At 41.8% G+C, this 17,544-nt stretch overlaps 1 protein-coding gene across 9 annotated transcripts in view; it reads left to right on the top strand.

Moving 5' to 3' along the window:
* Positions 1-17,544, top strand: part of Cmpy (crimpy) — a 253,083-nt gene that overhangs the window by 143,301 nt on the left and 92,238 nt on the right. For 8 of the 9 annotated variants that reach the window (XM_077399237.1, XM_077399148.1, XM_077398856.1 and 5 more), the window contains one exon: positions 13,020-13,154. The exons of the other annotated variant lie outside the window; for it this stretch is intronic. In XM_077399237.1, coding sequence (XP_077255363.1) covers positions 13,020-13,154 — 135 coding nt within the window. The remainder of the gene's footprint in view (positions 1-13,019; positions 13,155-17,544) is intronic. 9 annotated transcript variants of the gene reach the window in all.

Below are 17,544 nucleotides of genomic sequence, written 5' to 3'. Positions count from 1 at the left end.
ACTATGTGGACCTTGTCATCGGCAACCTGGGACACCTAGACATCGAATTCAACGTACGATTACACCTGGACACTGAAAACTATGAAGCGCATTATCTGGATCTTGTCATCGGCAACCTGGGATACGTGAACATCGAATTCAAGGTATTAATACACGTAGACACCGAAAACTACGGAGCGCACTGTGTGGACCTCGTCATCGGCAACCTGGGACACGTAGACATCGCATTCAACGTATTATTACACCTGGACACCGAAAACTACGAAGCGCACTATGTGGACCTCGTCATCGGCAACCTGGGACACGTGGACATCGAATTCAAAGTATTAATACACGTAGACACCGAAAACTACGGAGCGCACTATGTGGACCTCGTCATCGGCAACCTGGGACACCTAGACATCGAATTCAACGTACGTTTACACCTGGACACCGAAAACTATGAAGCGCACTATCTGGATCCCGTCATCGGCAACCTGGGACACGTGAACATCGAATTCAAGGTATTAATACACGTAGACACCGAAAACTACGGAGCGCACTATGTGGACCTCGTCATCGGCAACCTGGGACACGTAGACATCGCATTCAACGTATTATTACACCTGGACACCGAAAACTACGAAGCGCACTATGTGGACCTCGTCATCGGCAACCTGGGACACGTGGACATCGAATTCAAAGTATTAATACACGTAGACACCGAAAACTACGGAGCGCACTATGTGGACCTTGTCATCGGCAACCTGGGACATCTAGACATCGCATTCAACGTACGATTACACCTGGACACCGAAAACTATGAAGCGCACTATCTGGATCCCGTCATCGGCAACCTGGGACACGTGAACATCGAATTCAAGGTATTAATACACGTAGACACCGAAAACTACGGAGCGCACTATGTGGACCTTGTCATCTGCAACCTGGGACACCTAGACATCGCATTCAACGTACGATTATACCTGGACACCGAAAACTATGAAGCGCATTATCTGGATCCCGTCATCGGCAACCTGGGACACGTGGACATCGAATTCAAGATATTAATACACGTAGACACCAAAAACTACGGAGCGCACTATGTGGACCTCGTCATCGGCAACCTGGGACACGTAGACATCGAATTCAACGTATTATTACACCTGGACACCGAAATCTATGAAGCGCATTATCTGGATCCCGTCATCGGCAACCTGGGACACGTGGACATCGAATTTAAGATATTAATACACGTAGACACCAAAAACTACGGAGCGCACTATGTGGACCTCGTCATCGGCAACCTGGGACACGTGGACATCAAATTCAAGGTATTAATACACGTAGACACCGAAAACTACGGAGCGCACTATGTGGACCTCGTCATCGGCAACCTGGGACACCTAGACATCGAATTCAACGTACGTTTACACCTGGACACCGAAAACTATGAAGCGCACTATCTGGATCCCGTCATCGGCAACCTGGGACACGTGAACATCGAATTCAAGGTATTAATACACGTAGACACCGAAAACTACGGAGCGCACTATGTGGACCTCGTCATCGGCAACCTGGGACACGTAGACATCGCATTCAACGTATTATTACACCTGGACACCGAAAACTACGAAGCGCACTATGTGGACCTCGTCATCGGCAACCTGGGACACGTGGACATCGAATTCAAAGTATTAATACACGTAGACACCGAAAACTACGGAGCGCACTATGTGGACCTTGTCATCGGCAACCTGGGACATCTAGACATCGCATTCAACGTACGATTACACCTGGACACCGAAAACTATGAAGCGCACTATCTGGATCCCGTCATCGGCAACCTGGGACACGTGAACATCGAATTCAAGGTATTAATACACGTAGACACCGAAAACTACGGAGCGCACTATGTGGACCTTGTCATCTGCAACCTGGGACACCTAGACATCGCATTCAACGTACGATTATACCTGGACACCGAAAACTATGAAGCGCATTATCTGGATCCCGTCATCGGCAACCTGGGACACGTGGACATCGAATTCAAGATATTAATACACGTAGACACCAAAAACTACGGAGCGCACTATGTGGACCTCGTCATCGGCAACCTGGGACACGTAGACATCGAATTCAACGTATTATTACACCTGGACACCGAAATCTATGAAGCGCATTATCTGGATCCCGTCATCGGCAACCTGGGACACGTGGACATCGAATTTAAGATATTAATACATGTAGACACCAAAAACTACGGAGCGCACTATGTGGACCTCGTCATCGGCAACCTGGGACACGTGGACATCGAATTCAAGGTATTAATACACGTAGACACCGAAAACTACGGAGCGCACTATGTGGACCTCGTCATCGGCAACCTGGGACACGTAAACATCGAATTCAACGTATTATTACACCTGGACACCGAAAACTATAAAGCGCACTATCTGGACCTCGTCATCGGCAACCTGGGATACATAGACATCAAATTCAAGCTTGATTCATAAGAATCGACTTAAAAATTCCCTAGCGGCATTTTCTGCCAAGCATAGAGAACCTTCTTTTCCGTTGACTCAATATTTATTATATATATACCTAATTTTTACCTAAATATAGAAATCTTCCTCCTGACCGATAAGTCTATCGACCTAATTTCGAAATACGCGCGCGATATCGAAACTGGCGATACCTGCGCCGCCAGCGTCGAAAAAGTGAAAGTGACGTTTCTCTGATAGATCGCGGCGTTAGGAGGAGGAGGAGGAGTATCTTAAAAATAAATTTTCACATTTGGACTTTGCGTCGCAATATCTCCGCTCGTAAGGCACGTAGCGGAATATTATGAGAGAAACCCCCCCCTAATTGGACCCCAAGCTATCGATCAAGCCTACTTAGAACTTGATCCGTTCACTCGTTATCGAGATCTCAACATCTCGGGTACTCGCAACCCGTCGCGTCGCGTAAAAGAGTCACGGTCGGTCTCGCTCCGCGTGTACTTGGCGCGAGACACTACCGTGTCTCTTGATTTATACCTGGTATTATACTGTCAGATCGTAACATTCCTCGCGTTAGTCACGTTGAGTAATAGCAGGAACATACATGTATATACGTTTTGAGAGAGGCTAATCTTATACTCGCTGTCAAATTTTCTTGATGTAATAATGATTTTCTTATATAAAAGATTAATCGATGTAATTTACTTCTGGGAAAGTGCGTCACTATCGACACAGAATAGACTAACGAAAGCTCACCTAATTAATGCAAATATCGACGGGATATGGTTGATCAACATCGAACAATCGTTGCTGAAGCAAGCGTCGCGCAATCCGATGTTTGTTTTACGTTTGTTTTTAATCGATAAACCTGTTCGCTTGTCCATTCATTCCGTAAACATCGAAATATCGCGTCCGTCGAACTTGACGTCTGACGCACGCGCTGCGTCAGATAGAATTCGAATCGCGCCAGCCGAAAGCCCAGCTTTGGCTTTCATTCCCTTTTTTGTTTCCCGGATCGAGTGGTCTCTCAGGTGGATCGTTGTTTATCAATCAGCTACATTGTGTGATCCACTTTCTGTGTTATTTTGTCCCTTGTCGAGCAACATTCGGCACGCATAAGAATTCTGCGGAATTGATGTCAATCGATCGATCCTTATACATATATATATATATATATATATATATATATATATATATATATATATAATCATGCGCGATACGAATTTTCTTTCATGTAATAAAATTTAACAACGCGTACTATATAAGAAAGAAAATTTCTGTAATCGCGATTCCTTTGCGCATTCAAGAAACCTACTGGAGAAATAAAATACAGAGAACAGACCGTTATTTTCGTCCAAATTATCGGTTCGAATATTTAATGATAAGTATTGATAAGTTTTAAAATTATCAAAAAGATTTGAGAATATTTGCAAAAAGGAAATTGTCGACTCGCCAAGTAACAGTCGCCTAGCAACAAAATGTCACATGATTCATCGACAAATAGATAAAAACGGATTTGATGGTGCAAACGCCGGTCACCTTTTTCCAAATTTAACCCACTTTTAAATTCACCTCGTTAATTGTACGTGTACGCGACGTGCAGTCTTTTTCACGGCGCTCGTTTCCGAGGTAATTCGGTTTAGCTACGTGCAAATGAAAACAAAGGAGAGACCTGTGCACCAGGCGTAGCAGCGAGACAGGTAGCAGTGGGCAAACGAAAAAACGAGGCGACGGGGAGCAAGGTGGAAAAGCGAATAAAGCGCGCGAGAAACGATCACTGTTTCACGAATGTAGCACTATTCTATGCACACTTTTCTGCGAAGTGAGTTCCAAGGGGTTACTGAAGCTTATGCGAATTTCGATGGTATCAAGGGATTTCGAAGGGCTAAAAAGGGAATCGTTGGAAAAAAAGTGAAGTTTCCGACATCGAAATAGTTGTATCAATGCAAAAAATGGAATGGAATATATAATACTAGTGCAACATATATTTTTAAATAATACATGAAATTTAGCTTAAATTTAATTTGCGTTATTTTTACAATGATTATATATGGATTTTTTTTATAATTAATTATACATTTTTATGTATATGACATACTTTTGGACATATGAAATACTTTATTCATTTTGTGTTTTTGTAGCTCGCTGCGACGTGAGTTTAAGAGAGTAAAGTAAGGTGCCATTTTTTTGTGAATTATTGTTCATCGGAAAATAAAATCGTATCGCGCGACGGTTTTTCCATTATCGATAATACGTATAACTATGCGTTCTTATAAATTTACGCGATTATCTCCGTGCTTGAAAAACTATAGAAATGTAAGCCACACGCACAATTGAACGCGATATTATTATCGACAAGTAAAAAGGGGTGTTTAGTTTAAATATCAGCGCAACCCGGAAAAGACCTTATCTTGAATGTATCGAGACAGCGTTATTATATTTTTTTCGGAATCGAATTTGCGCGCGACGAGTTAGACGGCGCCGAATCGTGCTGGATGCATCGTGGATTTTGTTTCTGCAGGCGATGCACATCGCGCATTCCTCGTGCGTTACCAGGGCTGCGTGACGCATTCACCAAAATACTCACGCAAGTCTCAGGCTCGTCCATTCAATTCCTCGCACACGCACGCATGCGTCATGCGAGGTTCGCGCACACATTCATTCATTCATCGCCTCGATAATACTTTGGTGGTAACGCACGCATGACGAAATACGATCGCGATCGACGTCTATCGACGCCTATCGACGCGCGTCGATAGCGCACGCACCGCGAGTCCGCGAGTGGAAGTGCGCTCAAGCGCGACAGGTTGTCTCGCGCGAACGGAAGCTGCACGGCGATAAGTTGATTTATGAACGATCGAGTGCAATCGCGCCAGCTTGTTTTTCACCACGCAACTACGTTCCTCGTGAACGTAAGTATGCTTATATTTACTTATCGTGTCGTTTTTACACAAACCTGAAACTCTTTATTTCAACGTGCGAACTCAGCCCGCGGATTGGGTATAAGAATGAAGTGGAGAATGACATTGAGATGATTTATCGCTTACGTTTCAAGCATTTTTCTCGGAGGAAAGACGTCGCGAGCTATGTCTTCCTGAATTGTGTCGACGGCTCTGCAACATTTGATTCTGTGTTGAACTATACATATATCGAGAGGATGTTTCAATCGAACAGGTAGCCTCCGTCATTGAAAATAGATCGCTAGTAAGTCGATTCGTTTTTCTTCTTGTTTTTGTTTGAGCGATTTTTATTTCGGTCGATTCGGCGAGTGCCCGTTGAACTCTCCTGAGTACACTTTCTGCGGGGAATAGTGTTTTGTCAGTATTTGCGCTGATCGATGTGCCGTGCAATATTGATGATTCAGGGTTGTTCTTTGTTTGAGGTAGTCGTCTCGTTCTCGTCAGGGCATATATTAGATAAAGTTTTCGATTTTGGATTTTATATCAAATTATATGATCAGCTTTGCAGTCGATTTTTTCTGTGGCTCCTTACCGATTATTTACTCTAGAAAATCGATCTCGAAAATCACAACGTTTGCATTACTTTATACAGACGGCCAGAAAAAGAAGGCTCTATCACGGTTTCAATCACATATTTTTGCATTTTTCGATTAGATGAAGTGAGAAAAAACATTGCTTTTTGTACATTAGATTTCGAAGAATCCGATGCAACCATAAAATATATAGTTTACCGGAGATTTCGCTGCTAATTTTTTAGTTTATTTTAGTGAAAATGCGGTAATCGAGCAGACATTTTTTGGTCGAGGTGAAGTTGGGAAGACTTGGCAACGCCGCTGGCTAATCACTGTAGTTGCAAGTTATGGGGCTCGTCTTTCTTAGCCGACGTGGATAGTGATCGACACCCCTGTCATGCGTTTTGAAACCCTTTTTCGGTGCGTGTCAAAATTCAATCGAAAAGTATTTTTCTCACTTGTAACCTTTCTCGACGACTCGCATGATCAGCCGATCAAAACGGAGTCAAATGAAAAAAATCACATAATTTGGAAAAAGTAACATACTTTGTCACGTATGAAATTTTACACCATACGTCAAAAAATTATTTTTCCTTTAGCAAAAATTGCCTGAAATATATTTTTGAACGTAAAAACCTACAAACAGTCACATGACTAGCACGTAGCGAGACGCCTACCTTAATTTACGGAGCAGAACTAGATCGTTCGAGGCGTGCGGCCGCGAGGAAATATGGCGATCGAACAGGTTGGCGCGATTAAAATAGAACGGGGACAACCATCACGAACGAGGTTTGTCGAAGCTTATTGCCCGAGAGGGGTTTTGGAATCGTGCGCAGTTATATTTTTGGTACAACTCGGCTAATAGTATTTAAGATCCGAAGATTACGACGCAGCTTTCAGACGATGAGAAATAATACTCGATAATGCGATCAAATATTTTGCTCGGATCAGTTATGCATTGCTACTTGGAGTTCAGGAGCGTTAATAAAATAAGTCTCGATAAGACTCGCTATAATTAGCTGAATGAAATAGATAAAATGAAATAATGAAGTAGCTTATGCTACCTCGGAGAAACTCGGGGGGATCCTCACGAGGGATTAGGCACGTCCCAAAGATTTGTACCTGCGAATCTCCGCTGTCTTAAAGTAGCTAATCTACCAAAATATTTTCACCAGTCGCAGCCTTGGCACAGTGCTTCTCATTAAAGGCGAGCTATTCGTGCAGCCTGCAGTTTCCTTCGCGAAACTCAAAGAATTCCAATACTTGCGGTGCTGACCGAATCGAATCGCAACCGCGATCCAAAGGACATTTCGTTTAAGCGATAAAATTCATTTTGTGCGCACATCGATACATTGCGGATTGCGGCGCACGAAAGCTACTAGCTGGCCGCGAAGCTAATCGCTTCAATTTCCTACCTCACGATAGAACTACTTGTAACTTGAACATGACCCGAGTAAGTCGCGTGAGTCTTTTCGGGAAGCGCGAACGATCTTCCGTCTCGTATGAAATCAAGACTGCGATCGTCAGTAAAGATCTACGTACGAGAGGATCTTCGTTTTCAACGCCAGCCACTGTCGTCGGTTATTTCTGCTGACAGATGGCAAAGTTCACTCATTGTTCCGCGACAATGAAATGGAGACGTTGTTCATGGAAAGCGGAAGATGAAGTTGCCGAATTGAATCGCTTGCGATCGCAATGCGATTCAAGTACGTGTGCATACGTACGCACATTCCGTTTCTAGAGAATTCTGTATCATCCTATAATCTATATATTAACGTATAAGCAGAGTCACTGTATAAATAACAAATTCTTCCACTTAATCAAAGGATTTTGTGAATATTAAATATACTCTCTGTTCACGTCTCTTGCTCACGTTATATATTATTTATTGTATTTAATCGTGAAATATATGTAAAAGGTATGATCGCTTGCATTTTATTCAATTTCGTTTACACATCTCGGACTAATTCACATTTGTATTTCAAATGTTTTAATGCATTTAATTAATCATTAACGCATATGCAATGAGATCTCGGGATCGAACGTTTTCATTTACTAATAATATTTATACTAACAAACAACGTGATACTTGATGACTTAACACTTAAGGTGAGATCAACAAGAGAGATACAATATTTTTTAATTTTCAATATCGATTGCTGCGCGCTATTATGTTATAACGTCTCGTTTTAAATGCTAATACGCGGCTAGCGCTTGTAAATACGGAGCGCCTCGATAATCGATGGTACGTTTATTGGTTGTGCCGATAATCCAGATTGCCCTTAATCCGTGTATTCGGATGTTCGGAAATACGATCGCGAGAGGATCCCCGATTGTAAGCAATATTTTACTGTAATCGTGGTTATCTTCTGTCGTCTATTTTCAATCTAAAAACGCAGAGGCGTCCGCGGCTCAAAAATATAGAAAGGTTGTTATCTCTCGGAACCTTGTTATCTCTCCGATTAATTGCGTCCGCAAAGAACAGAAAATTGAATTTTAGTTTAATCGTCGATAAAGGTTAGCAAAAAAGGGCGCTTATCGTCGCTACATCGCATAGCGGCATAACGAATTAATTCAAGCACCGCAACGTTGGAAATATGTGTGAGATTAAATCTATCGTCCTGATTCTCTCTTCTTTCACGTCACGCTGATACACATGGAGTATTTAAATTTCTGCATTCGAATGGACGCTTTGTAATACAGAGAAGGAAAGCTCCTACTGAAATAAATTAAATTATTTAAAAAGACGAATTCAAATTTATGTCCCATTATCGTCTTCTCATTGAAAGATAAATGTAATAAATAGCGCATTTGTTTGGATTATGCGACGTTATTAATCGATGTGCAAAGTTTATTGCATTGCTTGCAAAGTGATTTAAGGAACAACGCTTCTTCAAATTTGTTCGTGCCAAAATTTGAGTCGCGATCTTCAAATATCTCCCATTCCGACGCATCAGGCCTAAAATTTATTGGCGCGAAGTATTTATTGTCTTTTCTCGCATATTTTTGCTCGTAAAAACAACTCGTTTATCTACATGCTTGCCAATCGAGTAAGCGCCATTTACGCGTAAGATTTTGCGTTACGTTTGCTCATGCATCTGCGGATGCGAACGCATCCGTGCACGATAATATATCGTATAAATAAATCACGAGAACGATGACACCATTTATTGCGACGAGCTATGAATGTGGCGTCCGCGATGACTTACCTCAAACCTTTTCACATCACATATACATTTAATTTGTATTTAACATTCGCGGTTATCGTATTTGCGAAGTTGCACTAAACAATTGGCGCCTGTTCAAAATATTGCCATTCGCAACGTTAATTCGCTATGCATCGCCGGTGAAGAGTTTATCAAAAATTGCGAAAGTCAAAGGCGAGATAATCGGTAGTTGATATTTTGTATAGTTATAGATTTTGCATTACAAATTTCTTCGCTGATTGATTTTCGTATTTCATTTTGCGATTTGGAAATCGGGAGCGTAAAGTCGGAAGTTTGTCGAAAATTGACAGTTATTTGTATTTGTATACATGTGTTATATCTAACATGGGTAAACAAATTCTCATTCTCTCTCTCTCTCTCTCTCTCTCTCTCTCTTTTTCCCGATATTTCTCACGCGCGTACGACCCAGGACGACCGTCCATTCGTCGAAATTTCGTCGTTACACGGTTCGCGATAGGCATCTGACATTCGTAAACAATCGTCGGCGCCAAAATTCACCGATGACTCGACGCATCTCGTCCCGCTCGGGCGCCTGTACTGATCGGCTACGCAAATATACAAGAGCCACACGCTCTTTCGTACCTCGTATACGCTCGAAAGCCGACGTAATCTATGGGCTGGTAGGTATTTTAATTGACAGACTGACGGACTGACGGACTGCCGCGGGTCGCGCACGCGCGTCGAGGCTACTCAAATCCCATAATATCTCCCTAAGTATCTCGAGTCTCGAGCACTTTCTTCCCGAATAAATGCGCGTGAATCAGCGCTCCGGCACGCGGCGGTGATGTCAATCTTTGCTCAGCTGACTGACGAGATTGGCCTCACCTTCCTCGCTGGCGCACACGGGACGATCTTTCCTCGGCCTCGCATTCTTTCGCGCCGGTGCGCGGTGTAAACGCTCGACTTCGCGCTTGCCGAGATATCGGTGAGGAGGCGCGGCGACGGTAAACGGTGCATCTTTTCTCTCACACACAACCACGCACGTACGCCATGCCGATGTTATCACGTCGCTCCGAATCTGTCCGTTGCGAAATCCCGAAGATTTATGGGTACCAACTACCGGCGTTAGTAGCGGTCTACTTTATACTCGCAATGTTGATATTTTGCTGGAATATCACCGCGCTTGTATCATTTTGAAGCGTGCGATGTATATTCTTCAGCAGCAGCGTTCCTCAACTTTTGTTTTAGAGAATATTTACGTGTATTCATTTAAAAAATACGCGAGAAAATTATTTTACGCAGGAAATAAATAGTAATCTTATATGAATATATAAATGTGAAATGTGATATATATGGCACCGATAAAAACTTAACGTTCATTGTTGTGCCAAATATTTAGTTTATTGCGTATGTTTAATGTGAAATTTGCGCGCGATAAAGAATCAGTATGTTTCATTGCTAGAAAGATATATATCTTCTGCTTGTAAGTTGCTCGTTTTAAAGTTGTACTAAACTTTCGTTTATTTCATTTTTCAGTGTATTATTATTCGCGCAAGCTGAGTTACATTTATGTGATATTTCCTTCCGTGATATTTCCGCCAGCATCCATTTCCGCCGAACGGCGACGCCAGACGGGCAAGAATTCGCGTTACACTGTCGTGCGCGATTGTGTCTTCGTTTATCGAATAAATAAATTCGCCGGCAGCCGGGTATTTTTCTCGACGGTACGTGCAATACTCGTATATGTAGTATAATACTACATATGTATATACGTATAGCCTGGTGCATCTAATGTATATCGCTTTGCCACCCCGTGACCGATGAATTCCATCCGCCGGCGCGGAGGCTGAATCATCGAAATAAAATATCATCGATCGCCATTTGAACGTCGATCTCCATGACTCCATTAGCAAAGAAGAGCCGTTTTTTTTTATTTGAAAGTCGTGACGCATCGGCGATGAATTACACGCGCAAGTAGTGCGTTTATAGGAACGCGAACTCTTCGTCTGAATCTCACTTTCGGTACGATCTCGATTGGCAACAATCTCTATTAATTTCAAATTTTTAATGCTATTTATATTATCTGTGTTACATACAACAATATCATTTTACAAATTATAAATATAGATGGTTTAAGTTAAGGATTTTAATCTTCCTCGTTTTTTTCGCTACCGTTCGCGTTTCAAAGTCGACCGAGTTGTTCCGTTCGCTCTCGTGCCCCGTATTTTTCTCTCCGACGCCGACGCGACGCGGCAACAAAGTATCGAAGTAATAAAGTTACGGCCACGTCGAGATTTAATGTCCCACGTTCGTCGCAGCGGCGTTTTCAGTTGCAAGCAATTGGCAACCGGTATTACACTGCACGAGCGCAACGGCCGTTATCGCAGAATCGCTTGCGTAACGACGCTAAATCATGGCACGGCGATCGAATGCACGCACGGCAGACGGAAAAAACGTGGACGGGCGCGAAGAATAAAGCACCTCGTCCGCGGAGAATGACTCGGGGGTTGGAAAGCGAGGGACGCTGCATTAATTCTAGCCGGCTCCGCTACCTAGACTACGATAAATCTCGATCTCGTTCTGCTCCGAGACGGAAATGCAGCCCACGTGTACCTATACGTCGGCGTCGCTCGATTCGAACTCGCTCTGACTGCAATCGCGGCGATTTAACACGCGACATATTGTCCCTACGTGTTATTCTGTTACGCCAGTTACGCGGATATCCATAAGGTATACAGCGATGATAAATACGGTGTATCTATCTACGTGCAGCCAGCATCAATTGACATAAGAACGCAAGGCAGAACAGCGCTTTATCTCGTTTGTAAAACTAGCCATTTTGAGGAGATAATTTTTAATATTTGTTCGTTATTCTATCTTGATGTTTCAATGTTGGAGCGGTGATAAATATAAAAAAAAGTTTTTTTGATGCTTGCTTCACGGGTCTTTGAATATGAATGCGTTTTGCAAAACGTAGATTTAACCCGCGATAAATCGGTGGCTTTTATCATTTTTCCAGCTTTGACAACCGCAGCCGGAATAATTAATTCTATCTAAATAACCAACAGCTACGCACACACGCTCGCGTTTACACGCGCGTGGTGTTCCTTTAAAACGTAAATTTATGAAGTGTCTCAAACAAAAACTATGTAAACACCTCACAAAACACAACTCTTTTGTACGAATAGAATACGCTTGGCAAGTTAGTGTTTCGCGTGATATATTTTTCGTAAGAGCCTATTATACGTATAAACGACGCAGTTCCTGCGTAATTCCGTATGGGTAATATTCCGGTCGCGCGTGCACGCCGCTTTTTAATTATATCAACTTTAAAACGCCGTTATGCGTCCCGAAAAACAACGGCTGTTTTAACAAGAATATGCTTTTCGTCTATATACTTTTCTCCGGCGAAATGACTGCCGCCGAACGGATATAAATTTTACAGATTTATGCAAGAGAGAAATGTAATTCTAGTATTTATTACGATGATTTCCGTCTCCTTTTTTTTACTCTGGAGAGAACCTGGAGAGAATCTTTACGTTAACGCCTTTAAGTGGCTAACCTGCTGAAAATTCTTCAATCCTTTTATGAGCAGCGCTTGCACACCGCTGTCGATAATAAATTCATCGCAATGCTACAGAATCTCGACAGGCAGTATAATATCGGGACGTTTGTTTTTTGTCGGCAAAAGTTCATCTTCTGCCGTAATTCATTATTAGTTTCCTATCGATGCCGCGAGTCAGAATAATTCGCGTTTTCGTCTAATCGACAGTTCGCGGTCGAGCCATTAATTTAATTAAATCGCCGTCGCGGTGGTTGCGCGTTATCCCCACGGAAACTTAGGCAATTGGGGCGAAAAGTGCAAGGACAGATCGGAATACGATTAATAATTTATTCCAGGCACGTCGTTTGGCGAGTCGGCGACGCGGGGCGATCGTGAACAGGTGGGCGAGAGAAAAGAATCGAGACGGAACGGCGGCGGCTGGAAGGACGACGAGAGGTCCACAAGGAGCACGCGGATCGCCAGCTGGACAGGTAAGGGAGAACCTGTTGAATTAAGATACATCTCCTTCATTTTACCCTGTTTACCAAAAAATAATCGCGAGCGGATTCCTGCGATTTCTTCCTTCCTACAGCCTCGCGCTGAACCTCGGCGCCTTCCTTGTCGGCTGGTGGTCTCCCAACGATTCTTGATATCGTCCATCTTCGAAAAACAGATCGGTCGTTCGCGCGTGGTGCGTTTTGACTTTACGATTTCGGTTTCCACTTCTTCGGTTTCCTCCGTCTCCGCTTCGTTCTCACTTTCGCTAGATTCCTCGTAGGGTATGTCATTGAGAGATTTGGCCAGTTTTCTGAGAATACTCGGCGATCTCTTGACGGCGATCTGTGACGGCGATCGTTCGATCTCATTGGCGTTTTCCGTGCTGGGTTTCTCGAAGACCTGGAGAAGCGCGACTTGACGTTCAGGCTTGAGAGTTCCGGCATTCCACGTCTACGTCTAATTTGCACCACGCGTATCCGATATAATTTGACAAGTATGATGCGCAATGAAATGACGATTGCCGGATCGAAAACAGCCGTTGATGCGTATTATCCTGGCAGACTCGAAATGATATTCACGGGTGTTTCCTCCACAATTACCGTGTCTGCCGATTACGCTGCTCGCGCACGTACGACGTTTCCGCCGATCAACGTGTCTGCCGCTCGTAATTGAAATTGATCGGGAATTAACGTCGCGTTTTAAACGATGGTTTCCCAGAGTATAAAACTCATCATTGATGCCCGACAGATGTAGTACATGAGAAATAATAGAAACGATTTTAAAAGAGATATCGTTCGAAATTAATCGATGTCTGAATATTTACCAATCAAATTGAGATATTATGAACTTTTATATAACATGAAACGGTAATGCAAGTTTTTGAAGATAAAAAAAAGTAAAATGTTTAGAGAAACAAACGAGCTTTGCTGAAAGAGTAAATATTTCCTTGAAAATAATATTGTAGAGATATAATCTCGTATCGGAAATAATATTTGTTATTTGACTTAGCGAGCAACAGGCAACGAGCGTACAGCTCACGAGTACGTAGTCGCGAACGAGTTTCGTCGGCGAAGGTGCAGTCGTTCGACGGCGACGGGAAACAGAATATTCTGCTTCATTAATTTAATCGTGGTATACGATGTAAGAATAGCTGCCGTCAAACGCGTATCTCACTATAGAATGCATCGATTACACTGTCAGTGCAGCAGATTTATGCGAACTGGGTGTGTACAGTTATCGAACTCTTATATATCCTATGTAATAAGTAGAGTAACTAATAAAACCCGCAATATTATAATAATTTAGGGAGCCATTTCTTATACGGACAATATAAGACTCTGCTACAAGATATATCGGGAATATAACTTGTTAATGTTTACAAAATTAATAATTATATGTGCAACTATTTGCGCTTGCATTTGAAATAACACGGCCCGCTAATGATCAGATTTTTATCAATAAATTCAATTCGGGTTACATTACGTTGAAATTATTAGCAATTCGAATAACGAGCACGTCGATGCTATTATTAATATTTGTTGTGTTTATTAATGAACTAATCGAACCATGTGTTTACATAATGTTGCGAGTATCAAAATGTGATAAATAACAATTAAATTTTCATTGTCCAATACTAAATGCATTTTGTTTTTTTTGCAAAATATGAAACAGAGCATTTAGAATTTTGCGAAAATTATAACTTCACTAAGTATATAAATGACTTATATACTTAATATATAAATGAGCGGATAAGCAATCAGAAAGTAAAATATTCGGTCATAATTTGTTGAGCTGAGATGGCCGCGATATCGCGCGTACTCGAGCTCTCTCAAGTTTTGCGCGTAACTTTAAAACGAGTTAAATCAACGACGCTCGAAAACTTTCGGAAAATCGTTTAATTCGTATGGTTGCTATTTGATAACGATATTTGATTTGCTACGAACAAATAATTTTCATAATTTTACGTCGCATAATTATAAATTTTTCATCGATACACAAACAACACTTTTCGTTTCTTCGTTGTCATAATTGTCTTCTTCAAACATCTCGTCGCTTCGACTTGTCAATTTTTGGCTGTCGCGTTAAAATCCACATCGCAATGTCAAATTTGAATTTACCAGCCGCTGAAGCGGATTGTACGAAACAGCACGAGGCCATTGTGTTGCAAGATACGAGAGCCATCATGGAACGAAGGAAATGCTTCGACAAAATATATTTTATTTCCCAAAAGAATATTATTTGCGAATTTATCGCGTGCGTCCGACAACTTTTACGACGCCATTGGCCCGGAAACGTTCAAGCGAGACGTTTCGTGGGTGTCCCACGTTTTCCGCGGATTATCCAATTACGTTATCTGCTTGCCCAAACTCTCTCTCTCTCTCTCTCTCTCTCTCTCTCTCTCTCTCTCTCTCCCCCTCTCTCTCCCCTTCGGCTAGATCGAGATTTTTCGATGTATTCTGCATATATTTCTTTTATATATTTGTTTTTTTTACTTTTTCCTCACTCTCGGCATCACACTTTCGCCCCCGCGAGATAAGCGCGCTATCTTTTTGAGTGCTGGGAATGCTGATATGTACCTCCGCGGCTCAGCGCGATGGAATGCAACCTTATCGCCGTGCCAACTAACAAATATTCCGCGCGCGGCTAATGCGTATAGTCCCAACGCACACACACATTCGGGGAAGAGAAATAGAGAGATAGAGGGCGAGGAATAGCGCTAAAACTCCACCGTGCAAATATTTACCAAAATGTTATACATTATTCTTTCCCTCCGCTTCGTCCAGCATTTGACATATAATAGTCTTGGCAAATGGATTTCCCGACTGCGTTATGAAAACACGCGAGAGCATGGGAAGCGGAATGAAGAGACGAGTCGAGAAAGAGAAAACCATAACGTCGACTCTGTAGTATACCTCTTTATTAAACCCGGGGACATGTTCGATTATTGGAGAATGCCCTGCTTTTTTTCGGGGCGCTGTGCAAGTGGTTGCAAATTGTTGACGTTTGTGTAAACAGGGATATGACGACGTTATTGTTATGGCGCAAACTGTGTTTGTTGTTCGACACAGAATTTTAGATAAAAATATCACGAGAAAAAATGTATCCCGTGTTTCTTAACAAATCTATTTAAACAGTCGCCTATAACCGTAATAATATAAATTATATATTAAATTTAAATTGATTCTCAATTAAGATTATGATTTGAAATTGGATTGATAATGGTTAATTTTTATTTTCACATATTTTTTTTATCTTATCGTCAAAAAGGTTTATGTTATAAAGATAACTTTGTAACTCTAAAGGAGAGCATTAAAATATGACTTTAAGATTAATAGTACCTATAGTTTAAAGGCGTTCCACATTTTGCAAACAGCGATAATGGTAATAATATATACATATGGTATAAGATAGTTTTGTTAGTCTTTATCATTGCTTACCGACTCGAGTAAATAGTACCTATTTTTAATGGGTGTCGAAGTCTATATGTAACTTTTCAGAAGCACTCCGACCTAGCGGTCCGTTGCTGCTTCTTCATTTCATGAGCTAGTATCCCGGCCGGCGGATTCCATTAGTGCATTACGAAAATATGCGTTCGGGAAAATAGTTTGATCGCGAAGTCATGCCGGTCGCGGACTTTGTGCTTTCATTAAGACATACCCGCGATAAGACGCGCGAATTTATCGGCTCGTGATCCATTGGAACGCGAATGATCGATCGCGAATAAATCGGGTCATTGTCTAGCGATTTCTAACGTATAAAAATGTGAAATAATGTAATCTATTTCATCTATTTCAATTAAAGTGTAATCTATTTCAATTAAGAGAAAAATCGCCGAAGTTAAATGAAATTGGAACAAATAAATTAACTATTAAAATATCTAAATAATATTTTTTTTTCAACGATATATTTATCTAAATGTTAGCTTTCTTAACAACTTGGATTTTTTCATAGCGAAATATCGATCAACCGCAATAATAACCAACATAGTTTTGAACAATTTCCCAAGAGGCTTTTTCGGGTCAGAGAAGCGTACGTACTTTCTCTTTTCATTTCGAAACTGCAGTTAACGGGGAGTAATATCTGTATCCTTATTCGTTATGCAGCGATATTTCAATTAATGCCGAGACTCATCGATTTAACATTGCAAGCGGGGCATGATCGAAAAATTATTCGACCGACTTTTACTCCGGGCAACACGGGCAACACCGATAAAAATGATAAAATTGACGTTAATTAATAATATCGAGGTCGCAGTCTTCTCACGGAACGGTATCGCCATCGATATAAGTTTCAATTATAACGCCGGGACATCGTTGCATCATATCTCGTATATGCGTGTCGCTTTTCGTCTCGAAGGAACCGGCGCGGCGGCCAATTAAATTT

Source organism: Temnothorax americanus, unplaced genomic scaffold (genome assembly GCF_048541705.1).
Source record: "Temnothorax americanus isolate GAGA-0224 unplaced genomic scaffold, ASM4854170v1 Scaffold1, whole genome shotgun sequence".
Taxonomy (NCBI): Eukaryota; Metazoa; Arthropoda; class Insecta; order Hymenoptera; family Formicidae; genus Temnothorax; species Temnothorax americanus.
Note: the sequence above shows the minus strand (reverse complement) of the source record. Positions and strands in the feature narration are given on the sequence as shown.